Genomic DNA, 20,216 nt, shown 5'->3' with positions numbered 1-20,216 from the left:
TGCAACGTTTTAGAACATTAGTATTAAAGAGATTTTGGATCAAGAAAATAAATTGGTCTCTTAATTCTTCTGAAAAAATATTACATATGTTTTTTTCTTTTTGATGAAGGGTTTTCAACGCCGAATCTAGAATCGTTCTATATAAGAAAATAACTAAACTTAACCCGAGACCATCTAAAATAAATGCATTACATGTTAGAATGGCATGAGTTCAAGTTGCATTGGCAAGAAGAAAATACTTCTCTAAAAGACTTCTAAAACACACAAACATACAGGTAGAAGAAGAAGAGACCAAACTCAACTCAGATCTCACCTCAGTTTCTTCTACTTCCATTGGAACTTTGAGCTCTAGAGTCAGATGAAGAACACGTAAAAGAGTACCTCGACCTTTTCTTCTTATGAGAACTCCACTTGAATATTGGCTTTTCATCATTCTCTTCTTCACCATCTTCTTCTTCTTCTTCCTCAGACTTCTCTACTCTCTGTTTCCCACTCATCTCCTGAGCTCTTTCCTCTTCTTCCTCTTCCTCGCTCGTCTCATCACTCACCACTTGGATAGGCTCTACCGCTTTTTTACTCGCCGATGTCTTTGTCTTGCTTGCCCTCTGTTTAAGAGAGTATGCTGACACGTCTTCACCGCTCTCCACAGCTTTCATCCACTGCACCTCGCTCAATGAGTCGCTATAAACAATTTCTTTACGCTTACGCTTGCCTGTGACACTCCCAAAATGGTATTTCGCGTTGTTAGACTTGTCATCTTGGCTGTGTGTGGTGTATGCCCACTCTGGCACTTCCTGCTCTTGCATCAGACGGGTTCTGTAACTCTCCTTCCTTCTCCTCTCCTCGTCCATTCTCTCAAACATCCAAAACTCATCCTCACTACGAGCCGCGAGCCGGTTTATTTCCCTCTCACTGGGGACATCGTTCCCTAGAGAGCTTGTTCCTTTGCGCATGAGCTCTTCAAGCATATCTCTCCTGTCTTGTGCTGTTATTAATAAATCACAAAACACACATTACGAACCAACCATTTCGAAACATACATTATTAAATATTTGTTTTACAGAGACTTTTTACCTGTGGAAGTTGTGTTGAAAAGACCAGCTTGTATGACTTTAGCATCAATCCCCATCTTCTGCTTTGCACGCTCCAATATCACTTCTTCAACGGAGCCAACGCTAACCAAAACAAACACTCTAACTTCCTTCTTCTGCCCTATCCTATGGGCTCGATCCTCAGCCTGTTGGTCCATCTGTGGGTTCCAATCACTGTCAAAGATAATAACAGTGTCTGCAGTCTGCAAGTTCAGACCGAGACCTCCCGCGCGCGTGCTCAGAAGAAACATGAAGTAGGGAGAGTCCGGCTCGTTGAACTGCTTCAGCAAAAGCCCTCTTTGATCCGTCTTTGTGGTACCGTCGAGTCTTAGGTACTTGAAATCGTTAAGCGTCAGATAAATCTCGAGAATGTCAATGAGACGAGTCATCTGAGAGAAGAGCAGGATTCTATGCCCGGCCTTGCGTAGCTTTGGAAGGAGACGGTCGAGGAGCTCGAATTTCCCTGAAGCTCTCACAATCTCAGGTTTCTTCCACATGTTGTACTCTCCTCCAACGAATAGGTACGGATGGTTACAACACTTTCTCAGTTGCATCGTTAGATTCTGCAGACTCTTTGACTTCCCAGATCCTGCATCGGATCACAGCTTTACTTAGAGATGAGTGTATAGAGAGAGATTATAAGTGAATTAAGCTACAAACCTGTTTGAAGGCCAACTCTGCCCATGTCTGTAACTTGTTTGTAATAAACTTTCTGCCACGCTGACATATCACACTTCAGTATCACCTGTGTCTTCCCAGGAAGGAACTTCTCTACTTCGTCCTTTTTCCTTCTCAGTATAAACGGTCTTATAACCTGAAAGCGACAGTGAATCACATTGAACAATTTTGTACGAAAATTTTAAGGAAAAAAATAGAGTGTAGAAGAACCAACATGATGCAGACGGTGGATAACCAACAGCTCCTCTTCATCCGTAAGACTAACATTAGCACGATCAGCAAACGGAGCATTAAACCATTCCTCGAAGTTCTGAACCGAGTTAAAGATGTGAGGAAGGAGAAAATTAAGCAGTGACCATAGCTCTTGAAGGCTGTTCTGTATGGGTGTCCCGGTTAAGAGAAGTCTCCGTTTTATCCGATACCTGCAAAATCCAATATAAACATTAACAGTCAAGCTAACATCAGAGAAACTAAATATAGTGATGTTACCCTGTTAGTAGAGTCTTAGCGAGAGCAGATTCATGGTTCTTCAGACGATGTCCTTCATCAACAATCATGTAGTGCCAATCAATTTTCTTCAAAAATGCTTTGTCTCTCATGATGAGATCATAGTGGGTTATCAACACGTTGAACTTCCCTTCTCCTGCAATTTTCTCCCTGATTGCTTTTCTTTCCTCCAAACGTCCATCATAAAGATAAGCTGCAATGCTGTCAAAAAAAAAAAGAAAACACAATGGATTATATTTCAGACTCATCCCAATGGGAGTAAAACTGTTTTGTCACATACCTTGGTACCCATAAAGCAAACTCGTTTACCCAGTTTGGTAGCACAGCCTTTGGAGCCACTATCAGATAAGGACCAGGCACACCTTTATTCTCCAGAAGATAAGCAATCAACGAGATTGTTTGGATGGTTTTCCCCAAACCCATCTCATCAGCTAAAATCCCATTAAGGTTGTTGTTGAATAGAGAGACCATCCATTGGAGCCCTTCTATTTGGTAAGATCTTAGTTCCCCACCTTTAAGAAGCGAAGGCTGCTCCGTTACCTGTTAAATGCACATATCTTCTACTTAAATCAACCTGTTAATATATTTAAACAAACTGTTAATAAATGTATTATATAGACCAACATTACCTTCTCTTGAATTGAATGGATAGCAGAGTTATACTGCCTCTGGCCTTCAAGTAAATCATTGGAGTCATCATTATTATCAGATTCAGTGACGTCAATATCCTGATCAGGAAGCAAATCCTGTAACGGTTCGCCTTTTGGAGCGTCAAGCTCAGATAAATCAGATTCTGAGTCTTTCAGTGGATCAATGCCATCTGGTAGTTTAGCATCTTTCTGACGCTGAACAGCAGCTCCCAGATTAGCAAGGAGTTTGTTAGTCTCTTCTAGAAGAGTGGTGAGCCTTTCGTTTTTACTCTCCTTTACTAGTTTCATGTATGCTTCTTGATCATCGGATTTAAGGGCCATTAGCCTCAACTTTTCAGCACGGGTTGCACGCTGTCTTTGTCTCCCATGCCATGCCTGTTATACACAATGTAGAAACAAAAAATAAGATATCTGAACTACCTTCAAGATAAATGCATATGTAGATGATATCATACCTGCACACCATCGTTTCTTTGCCTGCGGCGTTTCTGAGTCGCTTGGATTTGCAACTGGAACTCACGAACTGCATTGAGTACTTCTGCAAAGAATTTCCTCTTGGCGGTTTCAATCAGATTCTTCTCCTCCTCTTCTAAACGTGACACCCTCTTAAAAAAAAAAGAAGTCAAATGCATCAGCGATACAAAGCAAGAAGTTTGAAAACTATAAACAATCTATCATGTCATATGCACTAGAAAGTTTCAATTCTTTATCCATGTAAGATATAAGAGCCATTGTTAAAAAGGGCCTTATATCAGTTTGGCTACTCAATTACTAATTGTAAGAAAGTAAATGACCTCGGCATCACGTTTCTTTCTGAATTGATCATCAGCTTCCGTAGCAAAAGGATCTCCAACACCATACCAAGGACGAGGCAACCGCATCATACCCCAGTCAAACAGTTGGCTACTGACATCAGCACAGTTCATACGTAGCCAGAACTCCGAGCTCACCTCTGTTCGAACCTTGCTTTGCAACTCTCGTAGCTGCGACTCACCAATGTAAAACGTCAATACCAAACACATCACAAACTCAAACAATCGTAACATAATAGCAACTATCACTGAGAACATCTGACGATACCTTTAGCCCATAAAGCTCGAGTAAGCACTTCCCTTGCAAGTCTTCACCTCTGGTGGAAGGTAATTCTGATATAAAACACAAGACAACAACATCAGCAAGTGCATTCCTCTTGAACAAAGAATAGTTCAAAATTGTTCTGAGGTAAGAAAGATTACAACTTGTGAATGGTTTTGAAGTAAATTAGGAGAATGGGATTATGGAATTTAACCTTCAAGCTCAGATAATCGGCGTTGGATAAGAGTCTTGTTCCGATTATCCTGCAATTCTGTCAATCGAGAGCCTGATTCAATGTTCGTTCTCTGCTTCAAAAGTGCATCCTCAAACTCTCCCATCAAATCACCTCCATAAGGAGTAAAATCATTGCCCTGCACAACATATACCATTAAAGCTACAACCTTTACAACTCAATGAACAAACAAAGCCACTGAAAACATGCAGTATCCTAGAAACTCAAGAAGATAGAAAGCACAGAGCCAACAAACTCCAAAAACTAATGCTCCATAAACAACTCACAGGACCACGAAAGAGATAGAATTGAATAGCTTACAGAGGGAGAAAGACCATTAAAGCAGCAACTTTTACAACTTAATGAACAAACAAAGCCACTGAAAACATCATAGAAACTCGAAAAGAGAGAAAGCACAGTACCAACAAACTACAAACCTAATGCTCCATAAACAACTCACAGGACCACAAAGGAGAGAGACTTGAATGGCTTACAAGGGGAGAAAGAACATAAAAGCTAAAACCTTTAGAACTAAATGCACAAAGAAGCCACTGAAAAGATGCAGTATCCTAAAAGAGCCAACAAACTCCAAACCTAATGCTCCAGAAACAAATCACAGGACCACAAAAGAGGTAAGATTGAATAGCTTACAAGCTGAGAAAGACCATTAAAGCTACAACCTTTAGAACTCAATTAACAAACAAAGCCACTGAAAACATGCAATTATCCTATAAAGTCAAGAAGAGAGAAAGTAAAGAGCCAACAAACCCCAAACCTAATGCTCCATAAACAACTCACATGACCATAAAGGAGAGAGACTTGAAGAGCTTAAAAGCGGAGAAAGACCATTAAATCTACAACCTTAGTGAACAAACAAAGCCACTGAAAACATGCAATTTAATAGAAACTCGAGATGAAAGAAACCTAATGCTTCATAATTAAAACTCACAGGACCACAAAAGAGAGAGAGACTTGAATGGCTTACAGGAACAGAAAGACCATTAAAGCTACAAGCTTTAGAACTCAATGCACAAACAGAGCCACTGAAAACATGCAATTATCCTAGAAACTCAAGCAGAGAGAAAGCACAGAACCAACAAACTCCAAACCTAATTCTCCAGAAGCAATTGAATAAGCTTATAGGCAGAGAAACACCGTAAAGCAAGAACCTTTACCATCTAATGAACAAACAAAGCCAACTAAAAACATGCAATTTGTAAAGAAACTCAAAAAGCATAGAAGAGCCAACAAACTCCAAAACCTAATGCTTCATTAACAATTGAATAAGCTTAGAGGCAGAGAAACAACATAAAGCAAGAACCTTTACAACCTAACGTACTTGCACAGGGCCAACAAACTCCAAACCTAATCGACAAACAATCGAACGGCTCTTACCGGCGGCGGAGACACGACGGAGGGAGGGAGAGAAGAGGAGGAGGAGCCATGGTAGATAGAAGAGACGGCGGCGAAGAGGTGAGGAGGCAAAGGAAGGTCGCGAGAGATGTAATTGAGAGCACAGATCAGAGACTTGGTCGTCTCAACTGGCTCTTCCCGAGATTCGACGACGACGACGCTGCTCTCTCCTCGCTGCTGAGCCACCATGGCGGGAACTCTCGTGTGTGTATCCGCCTTCGATTTGATTTCTTTTTTTTTTTTTTGTATTATCTTTTTTTTTTTCTCTTCTCAATCGCTCCTTTGCCCACACCCACACGAGAGAAAGAGAGACCGAGACAAAGATGAGACCGGAGAGATAGATTTGGAATCTGGCTTCACGACTTCTTATATTTACATTACTACCCCCCGCCCCACTTATTCTTAATGGGCCGTAGTTAAGGCCCATTTATTAGTTATATCTATTGGGCTTTTATAATTATTCAGTTTTGCAACTAGAGATATTTTTCTTCACTAAATGTATTATTGACGCTTGATGCATCTTATAGAATTATGTATGTGTTAGGACGACGACACTTTCGTGATAATAACTTTAAATTGGATGATTCAAAAAAAAAATCCTTGTTCTAGTAATAGGAAACAGATCCAACATAAATGAATTTAGCCTCTCAAGGTGATCATGAAGTTGTATAGAGTGAAAAAAACAATGTTTTAAAAGTAGTTTCTTGGTTAGAGACTTTTTTCATATGTTGATTCTCTAACTTTGACCACGAACCAGTTGTAGTATCAACAAGATCTTCTTATATTAGAGGACTTAATTGAGCTTACAAAAGTATGTATGGTGGACAAGTTAGGTTAAAACTTAAGAGATTCCCTTCCAATCAAAAATTCTGGAGAGAGAGGGATAACATCTAACTTTACAATGAGTATACATACAAACTGAGTATTTGAGTAGTTATTAATTGTTGATCAAAACTAGCATGCTTTGTGAATGATGCGTTCATGAAATCAAAAGAGGCATTGAGAAAATACAGTGTAACATATAGCAATGTAATACAGAATTAATAATACACATAAGTCAAATCATGATAAAGTTTAGATGTATTTTCCATGCACAATTCATGGTGGAAGCCATGAATTTTATTAGTAAAATTTGGGATTTTTAACCGGCTGAGCAATGCCACAAGACTCATACAAACCAATAAGTATAAATTGATAGTTGCCAAGATATCAAATTCAATGTTTCAATTCTTCTATGGAATTGTATATTTCTTGGCTAGAGAGAAGATCTACATTGAAAGGGTGTTAAAGTCAAGTCTATGAGAACATAAAGTCTTGTGAGTGTGTTTGTTTTTGTAATGGACTAGATCAATCTATAAGTGAAAAAATGTACATGGTTTTTTTATATTGTCAATGTTGGAGAAGAGGTAAATTAAAATTCTTATATATTTTGTTATTATATTGTCTTTGTATTTTTCTTTCTTTGTTTATATAACCTATTTTAAATTTGTTTTCTCTTTTTTTTTTCAGCTACATAATGCTCTCGAACTGCAGAGCTCCCTTATGTTATCAAGAATCATTCTCCTTGAAGAAAGCCTCAACAAACTATCCTTTGATACCTTGATTCAGTTAGAGGACCTGAAAACATTCTTCACAGAAAGGGTTAAGAAGCTGCACAAAGACCTGTGTTCTAGATCCAAAGGGAGCAAGGATGAAAATTAGTCTATGAGAATCTGATCCCGAAGTCTTAGTGTAAAGTACTAAAGTATGTGTCTTAATAATTACCTAAAAGTATTTTTAAGTCCTAGAGATCGTATCTAATGAGTCGGATAGTTAATGTATCTGGAACGTATGACTTTTTTTTAAGAATTAACCAAATTTGCGTCTACTGTTTCTGTCTAGTTTGTGATCACGAATGTTGGATTTTATTTTTTTTAGAAAGAATGACTCTTCTTCTTTATTTTTTTTTTTAAATCCAATGTAAATATATGGTTCCATTAAACTGAAACTGGCCCAACTTGGGATCAATGATATTTTATCTATTTCTGTCATATTTTGAACCGACTCAATTCAGGACCGGTGATATTTATTATTTTATAGTTTTTATCAATTTATTAATTATTCATTTATAGAGTTTCTGCTGTATATATGTATGGTTTGAAACAACTATTGGGTCCATAACATATTTACATGCACGCATCAATTCTGGTTAATCTGGTTTTGAGCTTTTTAAAAATAATATAATTTTGCCGGGTCGATACTCATTTATATATCAGTCCATCAGTAATGCATTACCCTTCCTTACTGGGCCTTACCGTTGGGGCCTTAAGCCTACATTAAATATTGGACTGCATAAAGTTCCCACGTGACAAAGAGCCAGATGGGGTGTCGGTCGTTTGAATAATCTTGTCTATCTCAACCAAACTCACCGACAGAAAAATAGATCCTATTACTATCACACATGCAATATGCTTTAGTTTAACTTGTTTTGTCAAGTGATTTACTATAATTTGAATACCTGACGTATCCCATGTCAGTTTATTTTAAGTTAGGAGAAGATATATTTGTTTTAATTGAAACTAGTTTTTAACCCGCGCGTCCGCGCAGGTGTTCGTTCTTCGTAATCATATTGTTTTTAAGTTTTGAAAATGAGATAAATTTAGTTGTTTATACTTATTATTTTTTTTGTCACTGTTTATGTTATAGATTTATATGTTATTCAAGTTTGACATTAGTGTGTCTTTGTTTAATGTGATTAATTTTCGTATATAAACTATGAGATTGTGTTATCTTTTATTGTGTTTTTATATTTTGTAAAGTCAACAGTAATATATTTTTTATTTTTCCGATAGTTAGAAATATCTAACAAAACACAACAAATATATGGTTTCCGTTTTGATACTTTAGTTTATTATTCTGACCACTGTTTTTTATTGTATATGTGATATATATTTTTCATATTGTCTACGGCATCAGTTAGATGGTAATATTTTATAAAATCTAACTATGTATTTATATATAGTGTGAACATAATTTGTTACTTAAAATATAGTATTAATTGATGACAGTAAATATAACTTGTGTAAGAAAATTTAAAAAATAAAAAGATTTTTTAAATATCTGATTATATTAACATTGGGATATATGATTTGATTTTGCAATGCATTATCTTATATATACATTAACATTATGGCCCAAAATAAAAGATGTTAATGAAGCCCTGTTTGTAACTGCTTATTCCGGGAAAACATTAGTTAAGCGTGTATCAAAAAACATCAGAAAAAAAAATTCCTCTCGTCTCTCTCTCTCTCTCTCTCTGTTGATCGGCTTCTTAATCAGACGATGATATGTTAGTGGCATGGTTTCTGCTCAGTTTATATGGTAGATTTAAAATTATTATTGTTCTAAGTTATAAGTAAGTTAAAATCTTTTGTGGTTTACAGGCATCTGGTATTAGATTGCAGTCATCATAAGTGATATAAAGAGACGCTCAGACTGAGTACTGAGACAAACATAGAGAGATGATTTTTAACTACAATGACATCACAGATCATAGGAAAGGAAGACCAATGAGTTAGTCAACAACATTTACGAACAACATACTTTCAATACGGTTAGTAATTACTTATCTATAATAACTAAATCATAAGTTTAAAGCAATGTAAAAATATTTTTAATAATAAAAAACAATGGCTTAAGTATATATGATGGGTTAATACCACGGTTAATACAACTCTTTTCTTCGAAATAGTTTATAACATTGCATCAGTCATCGTCCCAAACCTGATATCATGTCATTTTATATGTGGCGTATGTTTGAGTTGGACTATCGGAGGACGAAATTCAAGTTATCCAGATACAATGGAAGACAACAACCTCGACGCAGACTGAGAATACGGTTAGTGATTACGATTATCTATCATAGCTAATTTATAGGATGAAAGGAATGTATGAGCATGTAAAATAAGTAGTGATTAGGATTGAACCCTGCCTTAACTATTGATGTTTGGTTTTAGCTTGTCTGAGTTATGACTTAGTTGATGTTTGGTTTTTACTTGTCGGACTGATTGCTTCTATAAGTTTATCTTAAAGATAGAATTGTATTTCAGAAAATTAAAAAATATAATAGATTGAAATGAACAAAGAGAATTCACAAGCAGGTCAAAAACTGAAGTTTTTCAATCTTATTGAAATGAACGTTTGATTAAACAAATAATAAAATGCAGTTTGCATCTATTAAAACAATCTTTCTGAACCAACAACCACTCTTCCACCAACACAAACCTGGAAAGAGCAAAAGTGGACATAACACCAGTTAAAATTAATTTTAATTATTTTTCTTTAATATATATATAAGAACACACGCATAGGAATCTGAACTTTATAAAGAACACATACAAACATAAAACGTATAACTACATCTAATCGATTAGGATCACATACCTTATCACCCCAACAGCTAAAGATTGTTGAAAACTTCTTTAAAAACTACATTCATAGTTTTTTTCTGTGTTTTTCCATCTTTGTCCACAATCAAAAATTTTAATCCTTTTTTTGAAGTGACTCTAGAAACAGCCACATATAGCTACTTGAGATAGTGATTGCCCTTGGCTTTTGTTGATTGTTATTGCAAAAGCCACATCAAGAGGCAGTTGTCTTCTCCGCATTTTAAACGGCAATCTGGTTATCAGCAATCTAGGAATATCAACTATTTTCCCAACCCTTTCTCCTGATATAATCCTAGCTCGAACCATAAAATTCATTAAATGTGTGATCTGCAATCTGGTCCCATTCATTAAGCCATCTGTAGGAGCTATGTTTCTTAGAACCATAAGAGGACAACCAACCTTCAGTCTAAGACTATGGTTTGGTAAACCAGAAACCTTAATAGTGTTCAGAAAATCAGAACTAAGAGCTTCATTGTTTACTGAGGTTGTATCTGAAGGATCAATACTATCAGCACTGTTATAAATTTTTTCCTCACCTGAAATAGAAAACATATTTTAGGAGAATTAGACTTACAAATATAGTGGACGCAGAAACAAAAGGTGAAGAATAGAAATTTACCATTTAGCTTATCCAACATATAATCATTACGATTGATATGATGATTACGTAAAAATAGGAAAAAAAAGTTGACGTAAAAAGGAGTGGATATATATAGTTGTGATTAGAAAGATTGACATGTTTAGTATTTGGTTTTCTTTGATACGTTTTTGACGTTAAAAGGAGTGGATATATATAGTTGTGATTTGAAAGATTTGGTTAAATTGGCAAAAGTATAAAAAGATTTACTTTGTTGTGAGCTTCACGCAAAATCTGTTGATTATATTACCTTATTTATGAAATCATATTTAAAAGAGAATATCCTTTCTAACGATAAGGAATAGCTTGTTTTGCAAGATTTTAAATCAGAAAATATAGATTGTATTAGTTAATTGAAACTGTGCATTAATCAAAAGTCAGCGTAGGAATAGAAAAAAATAATAATGTTGTTTTGTTTTGGAAAAGCGATATTTTGTTATGATATTGGGCATTCAGAAATCGTTTTTTGGAAAAGTTTGTTTTGATTATGGAAGGAAAAAATCTTCCGATTTGTTTTTGAATTGGGATAAAATATTCTCTGAACAATCGTTCAAAATTGTAGGGGAGATATAACTAAATTGGGTTGTTAAGAAAAGTAACAAAATCGTATTGGACATTGGATTAGACCATGAATCGTGAATTGCATTTAACAACTGATAAAATGAGAGAAAAAAAAATCCATTGGCATTGGTATGTAATATTTGTAGAAAACTAAAAGGTATTTTCTTTTTGTATTTCTGTTTTAATATATTAGATAAAAATAGTAAAATATCATAAGCAGAAATTATTCATAGTCTAAAGAAGAGTTGAGACTAAAACAAACTCAAAACATGTGATAGATATCTCAACAGAGGAAGAAACAAAAGGACATGATGAGAACTAGCAAATAATTAACGAGGCCAATACTAAAGGTGAAGCCACTAGAATCATCATCATCATCATCATGATCATCTTTTGTATCTGTATCTGTAGAATAGCTTCCTCCTGGTGTGTTGGTAGTAAGAACCACAACGATCCAATCATTTTCTTTACCAATACCCATTCCTGTAAACTTGGAATCGTTCAAACTCCTAGAGTATTGCGACTTGGTGAAGTTTGTGAGGACAAGGCTCGACTCTAAACGAGGAACACATGCGGGCATAATCGAACCGTCTCTTGTGTCGGACACGTTTAAGTGGCATTTAGTTAGAATCTTAGGGTAATCTGCGAACTGTGGTTCGGTTCCAGGTACTGTGGCTGAGCCAGTGTTGTTGGTACATGGTCTGTTCTTGAACTGCTCGGCGAGTTCGTCGGCTAGACACTCTGCGTTTTCGTTCTTGTTTAAGATTGTGAGATTCTGTGATGTTCTGTAGCTGTTGATGCCTGTGAAAAGAACGTCCTCTTCATCTGCAAGTCAAAATCTCTATTTAATATCTATATAATTTTTAGGAGCATATAATTAATCTTTGATGAAAGTAATTTATAGATTAGTATACTTCAAAAATTATTAGTTGTTTAGAACTAGTGAAGAACTTCTAAATGAAGTGAAAGAATAGACCTACGAGATTTCAGACCAGATCTAAAATAAACACAGCGAATCTATGAAGAGAGGGAATCTTCAAGAACATATATTTTTTTTTGTTGAACGGCTAAAGTATGATTGCTTTTGTTTCTATGTTTTCTTCTAAATTTTGTTTTGCTGTGGAACCAAATATAGAAGTTTTATTTTTGTTAATCTCATTTAAAACTTCAATGTTCATTTCTCGAAAAGAAGAAAGTGTTTACTTGAAAAAGAAGATCATGGACGACAGAGAGAGTTACCAGTGTCGCCAAGCACAGGGTGGTTGAGGAAGAGAAGGATGATGGAGAGAAGGAGAAGAAATGGAAGCTTGTTGTTAATCGCCATTGAATATGATTCTAGAGAACTCTTTGGTGAGACTTTGTTTTATTTTTTCTTGGCGATGAATGGCTTTTATTTGTTGATATAATATAAAAGAGTGAGAAGATGGTTGAATATGATTCTAGAGAACTCTTAGATTTTACTCTTGATAGTTATTTTTTTATTGCTTTTCTTGTATGCTCGATTTTAACGTTGCACCGACCATTCTAGACCCTTTTAACTAACTTACTGGCTGCGGCTCCTATACGCAGTTTTTTATTGACTAATAAGTTCTTGAAAACTCAATGATTTAATTGATTTACTTACAAAATATCAACCGTAATTGCCAAGATGTGATCAAACCACCCCAAGAAGATCATAATCTAGCACGTTCGTAAGCTATCACAGTCCTAAAATCAAAACAATGAGATCCATAAATCACACACCAGATAGCAATATACATTACTTTTTAATAATTGTAAAGTAGGTCAAGTTTATAGCTTAATAAAATATCTTATATATGATTTTACCAATTTCAAATGTAGTAGTACAACATTTTATCAGATAAATCAAAATGACAATACATTTTGGTTAGTATATTATATCGCACTATATAAAAAGAGATAAATACGTAACTATATTTATTTGTGAAATTAATATTTTTTTTAAACCGGTTCCACAAGTGAAGGTAATTAATACCTGATTACGTGACTACGTGTGTTAATAACTTAAATTGGTGGAGTTCTTACTCTGCAATTTGTGAGAAACATGTTTTCTTTCTTTTTTTTGTCAAGGGAGTAACATGTTTTCAGTTAATACTTTCACATATTGATGCTCAGACTTATTTGACATTTAATTTAAATAAATTAGGATTTTTCAAGTTAAAACCTCTCAACTATGTTTGTTTTGGGTAAAAACACTCAAACTAAGTATTTAACGTAAAAGCTTTCAAACTAACTTTATTTAATGAAGTAAACCCTAACAAGTCACAATTACCAATACTAACGGTAAATCTTTAGTTTAGAGGTTTCTACATTAAGTAAACATAGTTGAGGAGTTTTACCATTAAAAATAAAAAAATCAAAATTTTATAATATTATATAAAAATTAGTAACTTAAATTTTCAAAATTAACATTTTTAATTTTTTTTTGTAAATATTTGAGTTTGATGTGTTTTTAACATCAACATTATATATGTATAAATTAAAAATGTAAAAATCGAGAAAATATAACAAAAATTATATAAAGAATTTAGACGCAGTAAGATTTTCTTCCCTAACTTCCGGATCAGACATATTCCAAGAGCACAAAATACTATGGCGGGCATGCTTGCAAGTGGTGCGAGGAGTTCTCCTTCAGCTATGTTATATGTCGATTCAATACTTTCGGTTTGGCTTTCTGAATCGCGCGGTCCAGTTACTTAGTTCTCGCTTATGTTGTAAAAAAAAGTTACTAATTTTTAAATAATATTATAAAATTTTGATTTTTTTTGTTTTTAAAATTTTTAATGGTAAAATCCCTCAAGTATATTTACTTAATGTAGAAATCCCTATGTTAAAGATTTACCGGTAATGGTAATTATGACTTGATAGGGTTTAATTCATTAAATAACGTTAGTTTGGGAGTTTTTCTTTAAATACTTAGTTTGGGGGGTTTTTACCCAAAATAACTTAGTTGATGGGTTTTAACGTTAAAAATCCAATAAATTACAGTTAGTTGACAGAAAACATACAGCTGCTACATACAAATGTCGACTGCATTGTGATTTTTTCCATTTATATCAAAGAATATGCATAGAATTCTATGTATGGTCAAAAAGCAGAGATTAAGTATACTACATTAATATTAAGATTAAGTATGTTGACAAAAAAAAAAAAAAAAAGTATACTACATTAATAAAATGAAAAGAGAGAGTGATGGGCATGTGGGTGTGAGTTGTGACAGTCTTTTTCCTCTTTAGATTTGACTTTTGTCTTTTCAAACATTGTTGACAACATAACTGAAACTCTGTAACTTTGAGGTCCCAAAGAGATTGATTGGTTCTGGACCTGACAATCTGACATGAAATATTTTCTAATCTCACATGAGACTCGTCCTGATCCAGATGAATTCATCTATTGATAACTGTAGACAAGTTACATGGGGTTTAGTTTCCACTTGATTTCAAATAATTAAAAAACTGGTATGGTAACAGAGAGTGAATAAATTTCTGTATAGAGTTGCATAAATTGCACCAAATCCATTTGGATTGATGGTTCCTCCTTCATTCTTATTATTTGCTGATTTTACAAACATCAAATCTATGAATATGAATAATCAGTTATATAGTTAATGACACAAAATCCATTTCTTGAATCTTGATTTGAGGCTAAGTAAAGAGATATGCTGCATCTCTGAAGGTTCTTCTTGGATTAGTTGAAGCTGCATGATGAAGGGTGATGGGTTCCTGGTTATTGTTGAGAGTTGTGGAGTTGTTATTGTCATAAACATAATGAGGAAACTGTTGCTTGGGGACGAGGGAACCGAAACTCCCTTGCTTCTTCCGATGAGGATGATTATTTTGTTTCTTTCTTGGCTGAGAACATCTCGGGATGAACACTCCTGTCCCTTTTCTCTCTCTAATTAGGTTGTAATTCTGCACATGGTACATCATATATGGTGTTGCTAATGTTTGGTAGTTTTCGCTGAACAAACTCTGTATTTGATTTCAAATATATATATATAAACACCCACATATATTCACTAGAGAGAGAGAGAGAGGGATTAAATTGGACAAACCTGAAAAGAAACAGAAGAGGAAAGTGAGATAGGGTTATTTTCATCTTCATCTGTGATTAAGAGATTGATCTGTTTGCGTATGCGTGCAAAGAATACATCATCATCAAGCTCAAGGTCCATAGCCATATTTCTATCTTTCAAGTAGACTAGCAATTAGCCCTTTTGCTGTCTGTAAAAAGAAGTGTTGAGAAAAAATGGTTTAAGTGGAGTTGTGAGGGGGAATATTCAAAGGGTGGTATAAATAGTCAAGAGCTTGGGGTTTGGGGGTAGACAACTAGAAGTGCATGTGGGAGAGTGGGGCAAAGTTAAGATAGAATAAATATATAATGCAATCTAACCTGGCAAAAGTAAGTCCCTACACACAAATGGGTCACCAAGGAAGGTGTGTACTACTACTTGCAAATCCTAATGATATTAAATCAAAAGCCTACAACTCAACAAAACCCATATCTATCTCAACTTATATATCTTCGTTACACATAATAAAATTAGTATATCTCATCCGAAAAAACCATCCCTCTCACTCAAGTATACAAACCGATATTCATTTTCTTGTATGGCTCAGACATCATAGTTCCAATAATCTCCACACTTTAGAATGGAACACCTAACTACTTATCCAACGTCTTTTCCACGCATTTTAATTTTATATTTGCTTTCGAGCACACCGTCTAAAAACCTTGAGATTTCTTATTGTTTAATTTTTTTCATACCAGAAAAAAAAAATTTATACCAGAAAAAATCTTGAGGTTGCATGGTTTGCTCAATACTATTTCGAGTATTAAAGAAATATGTATTTTTGCAGCCATTTGCATTTACATCCATTAAAAACGAGAGCACATGTCTACAATGTGTGTGGCCTATGCATATATACCAAACTATATGGAACCACGTGGTCATATTTGATATGTTTTAACTATTAATCTACATTCAACATGTTAGGAGATTAAAGTTGGAACCTAATTTTAGCTTTTGAAGGAAATACGATGATTGTTTGTTGCTAGCCTCGTGAAGAAAACATGTCCAAACCACTATTCGTTGAATATGTTCAACCTAAACATACAGAGCCGGCCCTTGGGCCAAGTGGATGAAGCGCATGCTTCCGGAGGCATTTAAATAACTAAAATATTGGTCACAAATTTGTAAAAGAATCATTAGCATAGTGGTTCTTCAAACATTAAACATGACTTCACCTGCTCAGCCCAGGTTCGACGCTTACAAGTTACATGTTTGTTTTCAATTTTTTTTTCTTTAACAATAAAGTGGCCATTTGTTTTTTGCTTCTAGACCGTATAATATCAGGACCGGCTCTGGGCTCATATAAAATATAATTTTAATACAATTTATAAAAAATTATATTATTTAAAATGTTATTAAGTTTAGATATGAAAACATATAAAATAAATAAATATAGAAATACATGTAAATTTATTTTTGTTCTTAACAATTTGGTTTTTTCTTTGAAACAAAATAATCTTTTTAAAAAATTGAACATCTAATATCATGGCTCGGAGGCAGTTGCACTGCTTACCCTCGTGGTTGCCGGCATTGACTCGAAGACAACATATTTACATAACATATTAGTATATATTATAATGAGGAGGCTTTGAAGAGTTGGTCAATTCGTTCAATATATTATAAGAGAATATGTCTCCATGATTTGATTTGGTTGGACTACGGGTGCTTGATTCTAACTGAAAATATTGTACGTACATATCTTGAACATTTTCTGGTATGAAAAAAATTAATCCTCAAACCACATCATCCTCAAATGACCACATAAATATCGAGATAAAAGTAAAGTATCTGAGAGGAGAATCTCTGAGAGAATTTACAATCACAGATTCTCTAACGAGCTTCTTGCTAAGGTTCATGTCATGTCACGATCACCAACTTGTTTTTTTTATTTAGCCTCACCGACTTGCCATTTCTAAATTATATAATGACTTGATTCGCCGAGAGCACCTTCAATAGTAGTATTAAGGAGTTCTTAACATTAAAAAAAATGAAATTAAGAGAGCGAATAAACAAAAGTTTTTAGTTATGAATTTTTTAAAAATTATGAGATATTAAGAATAGACATATCATTCAAATAGATGATTAACTAGTTCAAAAAAAGTAAAACATAAATAAATAATTTTAATACTAATATATATATTTTTACGTTGGAAGTGCTCTTAAAAACACCTCCAATGATAGTTTCTTACAATAGAATTTTAAAGTTATATATTGGTATATATATATAAGAGTATACTAAAATCTTGAAAACCCAACTAATAAATAATATGTTAAATTAGATATTATTGGTTGAGTTTTCAAGAATTTTACTATACTCTTATATACATACACTAATATATAACTTTAGAATTTCATGGTAAGAAACTACCGTCTTTTTTTTTGTTCAACCTACCATTGAGGTCTAATGACGTGTTTGTAGTTATCATTGTGACATCAAATTATACGGAAAAAAATACCCGTAAAATGACTTCGCTGCATTTAATGGAATAACAATGACACAACAAACAAGTACTCGTCGAGTAGGGTAAGGAAGTTGAGCCAGTGGAAGATTGTACGGTTGAAGTGGTATACATGTCTGGGTGGAATGATCATTAACGGTATATGTTGTATGAATGAGCTAGATATTTTCCGGCACTATAAGAACGAACATAATAATTTTATTTAATTATATAAATGTAAAATATAAGTGTCACAAGACGAATGAAAAACTAATTAATTCCTCCTTGTTTTACAAAAAAAAAAAAAATTATTTGGCTGTAATAGTATTTTGTTGAAAAATCACATCCTAAAATTGAAATTAGTGAGGATGTTAAGTCCCAATAAACCAGACCAAATAAATCGATCCAAAGTCCAAATAAACTATTTAAGCTGGTTCAGACTATTATATATACTCTACTAATTTACTTGATATCTGAAACCACAGCTAAATACGAATTGAACCAAATTTTAAGTTATTTCTAAAATCAAAATATATCATATTAAAAACTCAAATTCTAATAACCTGATCCATAGGAATTAGTAAATGGTACCAGTTGTTCGAAATAAAAGCTGAAATTAGCAACTTTAGGAATATGATATATATATATATATATATATATAGATTTTTTGCAAAATTGACCTACAACTCAAAGTCGAACACAAAACTAACCTCTTTTTTTTGGAAATTAGTTTTGCTCTATTCATCCCACAAATTCATATAATTCACGAAAATGCCATCAATTTTTTTTTTCATTTTTACTCTTTCACCCTCATCATCTTCAAGTAATTACAAGATTGTCATTGTCATCAATACCCTAACCACCATGAACAACCAATTTGAAACTCTTAATGTTTCTAAAATCGATTTACCCTTCTTCTTTCTTCATTCTTATGAACCAGACACAACATCTCTCTCACTTTCTCTCCACATTAAGCTAAAAAAACTCAAGATTTGATTCTATATTTTTAATGGTTCATAGAGTCAAAGAAGCTAACGATTCTGGGTGGGTCACTTTCGTTTGAGATTATGTGTTCTTGGAGAAGCCTTATGTATGCTAAGGAAGTTATCTCACTAATTTAAGGTATGAAATCGAGTTTTTTTCCAGATCTTTTCATCCAGACGACTTACAGGTAAGTCGTCTGGCTGTAGACGACTTACCTGGAAGTCGTCTGGTCAACACAGAGGTTATTTTTGCAATTGACTTTGAAATCTGTTTTCTGAGATGACTGAAAGTTAAGTCGTCTCATTTGTTTGGTTACAAAAAAATCTCCAAAGAACCTAGACGACTTACATTTCAGTCATTTGACTGGATTATTTCAGAAGTTTGACTTTCCTGGACTACTTACATTTCAGTCGTCTGGTGAAAATTGAAATATCAATATTTTATTAAATCTAGACGACTTACAATTAAGTCGTCATAGGTTAGTTTTGCAATTGATAAACAAACTTCAATATTTAATTATACCCAGACAACTTACAATTCAGTCGTCCACCCGACGACTTACATGCAAGTCGTCCAGGATTTTATTCCGAGATTCTGGTCAAACCTCGTAAATTCTGGACGACTTACATGTAAGTCGTCGGGCGGACGACTGAATTGTAAGTTGTTTGGGTATAATTAAATATTGAAGTTTTTTTTTCAATTGCAAAACTAACCTATGACGACTTAATTTTAAGTCGTCGAGTTTTAATAAATTATTGATATTTCAATTTTTCACAAGATGACTGAAATGTAAGTCGTCCAGGAAAGTCAAAATTGTGAAATAATCCAGTCAAATGCAAAACTAACCTATGACGACTGAAATGTAAGTCGTCTAGCTTTTTTGGAGTTTTTTTTAACCAAACAAAAGTAGACGATTTATTTTTCAGTCGTCTCAGATAACAGATTTCAAAGTCAATTGCAAAAATAACCTCTGCGTTGACCAGACGACTTATATTTTAGTCGTCTGGAAGACTTAGATTGAAGTCGTCCGCGTCGACCTAAATGGACGACTTCTCTGGAAGTCTACTAGATGACCTCCGTGGATGTCGTCTGCGTCGATGTTTAATAAACTTGCATTTTCTCTAAAACTATAAAGATTTTTTAACATTTTATTGTTAATTCATGTTTATTAATGAATATTTGGGCTACTAAATGAAATTTATAACTTAATTGGTGATATTTATGAGGTTACCAACATTCACGTTAATTAAAGTTTCTAACTGATACGAGAAGACTTCCGTGGAAGTCTTTTCCGCTAGTTTTTAAGTCTTCTACGCTAGTTTTTGAATAACTTGTATTTTTAAGAGTGATAAGTAACTTCAAGATATGTAAAACTCATATTTACAAAATATGTTCTCCCCTTAGTTTTACTAAATTTGACTAAGTTTTTCA

The 20,216-nt window shown here is 34.1% G+C and overlaps 3 protein-coding genes and 1 long non-coding RNA gene across 7 annotated transcripts; 1 reads left to right on the top strand and 3 right to left on the bottom strand.

Moving 5' to 3' along the window:
- Positions 1-44: 44 nt before the first annotated feature.
- On the bottom strand, positions 45-5,967 carry LOC106330289 (probable ATP-dependent DNA helicase CHR12). The gene is made up of 12 exons (XM_013768802.1): positions 5,628-5,967; positions 4,215-4,371; positions 4,007-4,071; positions 3,721-3,909; positions 3,382-3,531; positions 2,906-3,301; positions 2,557-2,816; positions 2,259-2,477; positions 1,984-2,191; positions 1,752-1,905; positions 1,075-1,680; positions 45-985 (listed from the first exon to the last, which is right to left on the bottom strand). The coding sequence occupies exons 1-12, from the start codon at positions 5,832-5,834 to the stop codon at positions 315-317; spliced, it is 3,282 nt and encodes a 1,093-aa protein (XP_013624256.1). The 5' UTR covers positions 5,835-5,967; the 3' UTR covers positions 45-314.
- Positions 5,968-8,857: 2,890 nt separating this feature from the next.
- LOC106327693 lies at positions 8,858-12,568 on the top strand. Of its 3 annotated transcripts, none has more exons than XR_001267503.1 (3): positions 8,858-8,973; positions 9,068-9,522; positions 12,463-12,568. It is a non-coding gene; the product is annotated as an uncharacterized LOC106327693 (long non-coding RNA). The 3 variants fall into 3 exon arrangements; XR_001267504.1 differs by having other exon boundaries at positions 8,858-9,005; XR_001267505.1 differs by having other exon boundaries at positions 12,460-12,547.
- On the bottom strand, positions 11,520-12,676 carry LOC106327685 (uncharacterized GPI-anchored protein At3g06035-like). Its single transcript, XM_013765916.1, has 2 exons — positions 12,510-12,676; positions 11,520-12,095 (listed from the first exon to the last, which is right to left on the bottom strand). The coding sequence occupies exons 1-2, from the start codon at positions 12,592-12,594 to the stop codon at positions 11,554-11,556; spliced, it is 627 nt and encodes a 208-aa protein (XP_013621370.1). The 5' UTR covers positions 12,595-12,676; the 3' UTR covers positions 11,520-11,553.
- Positions 12,677-14,765: 2,089 nt separating this feature from the next.
- LOC106297231 lies at positions 14,766-15,543 on the bottom strand. 2 transcript variants are annotated; one of them, XM_013733514.1, is made up of 2 exons: positions 15,346-15,543; positions 14,766-15,262 (listed from the first exon to the last, which is right to left on the bottom strand). In XM_013733514.1, exons 1-2 carry the CDS (start codon positions 15,469-15,471, stop codon positions 14,936-14,938), a joined length of 453 nt encoding a protein of 150 aa, XP_013588968.1. In that variant the 5' UTR covers positions 15,472-15,543; the 3' UTR covers positions 14,766-14,935. The 2 variants fall into 2 exon arrangements, with proteins under 2 accessions (XP_013588968.1, XP_013588973.1); XM_013733519.1 differs by having other exon boundaries at positions 14,768-15,202.
- Between the last annotated feature and the right edge of the window lie 4,673 nt (positions 15,544-20,216).

This window comes from Brassica oleracea, chromosome C1 (genome assembly GCF_000695525.1).
Source record: "Brassica oleracea var. oleracea cultivar TO1000 chromosome C1, BOL, whole genome shotgun sequence".
In the NCBI taxonomy this organism is placed as follows: Eukaryota; Viridiplantae; Streptophyta; class Magnoliopsida; order Brassicales; family Brassicaceae; genus Brassica; species Brassica oleracea.
This window is presented reverse-complemented; position numbering and strand designations above follow the sequence as displayed.

Bases quoted from the DNA above. Each gene is read 5' to 3' on its own strand.
- LOC106330289 (XM_013768802.1), bottom strand. From the start codon at position 5,834: ATGGTGGCTCAGCAGCGAGGAGAGAGCAGCGTCGTCGTCGTCGAATCT. The intron at 1,906-1,983 runs GTTGGTTCTTCT...TGTCGCTTTCAG, and splicing joins TTATCCACCGTCTGCATCAT to GTTATAAGACCGTTTATACT. The intron at 1,681-1,751 runs GTTTGTAGCTTA...GATCCGATGCAG, and splicing joins CAGAGTTGGCCTTCAAACAG to GATCTGGGAAGTCAAAGAGT.
- LOC106327685 (XM_013765916.1), bottom strand. From the start codon at position 12,594: ATGGCGATTAACAACAAGCTTCCATTTCTTCTCCTTCTCTCCATCATC. The intron at 12,096-12,509 runs GTAACTCTCTCT...TTTGACTTGCAG, and splicing joins CCCTGTGCTTGGCGACACTG to ATGAAGAGGACGTTCTTTTC.
- LOC106297231 (XM_013733514.1), bottom strand. From the start codon at position 15,471: ATGGCTATGGACCTTGAGCTTGATGATGATGTATTCTTTGCACGCATA. The intron at 15,263-15,345 runs GTTTGTCCAATT...AATCAAATACAG, and splicing joins CCTCTTCTGTTTCTTTTCAG to AGTTTGTTCAGCGAAAACTA.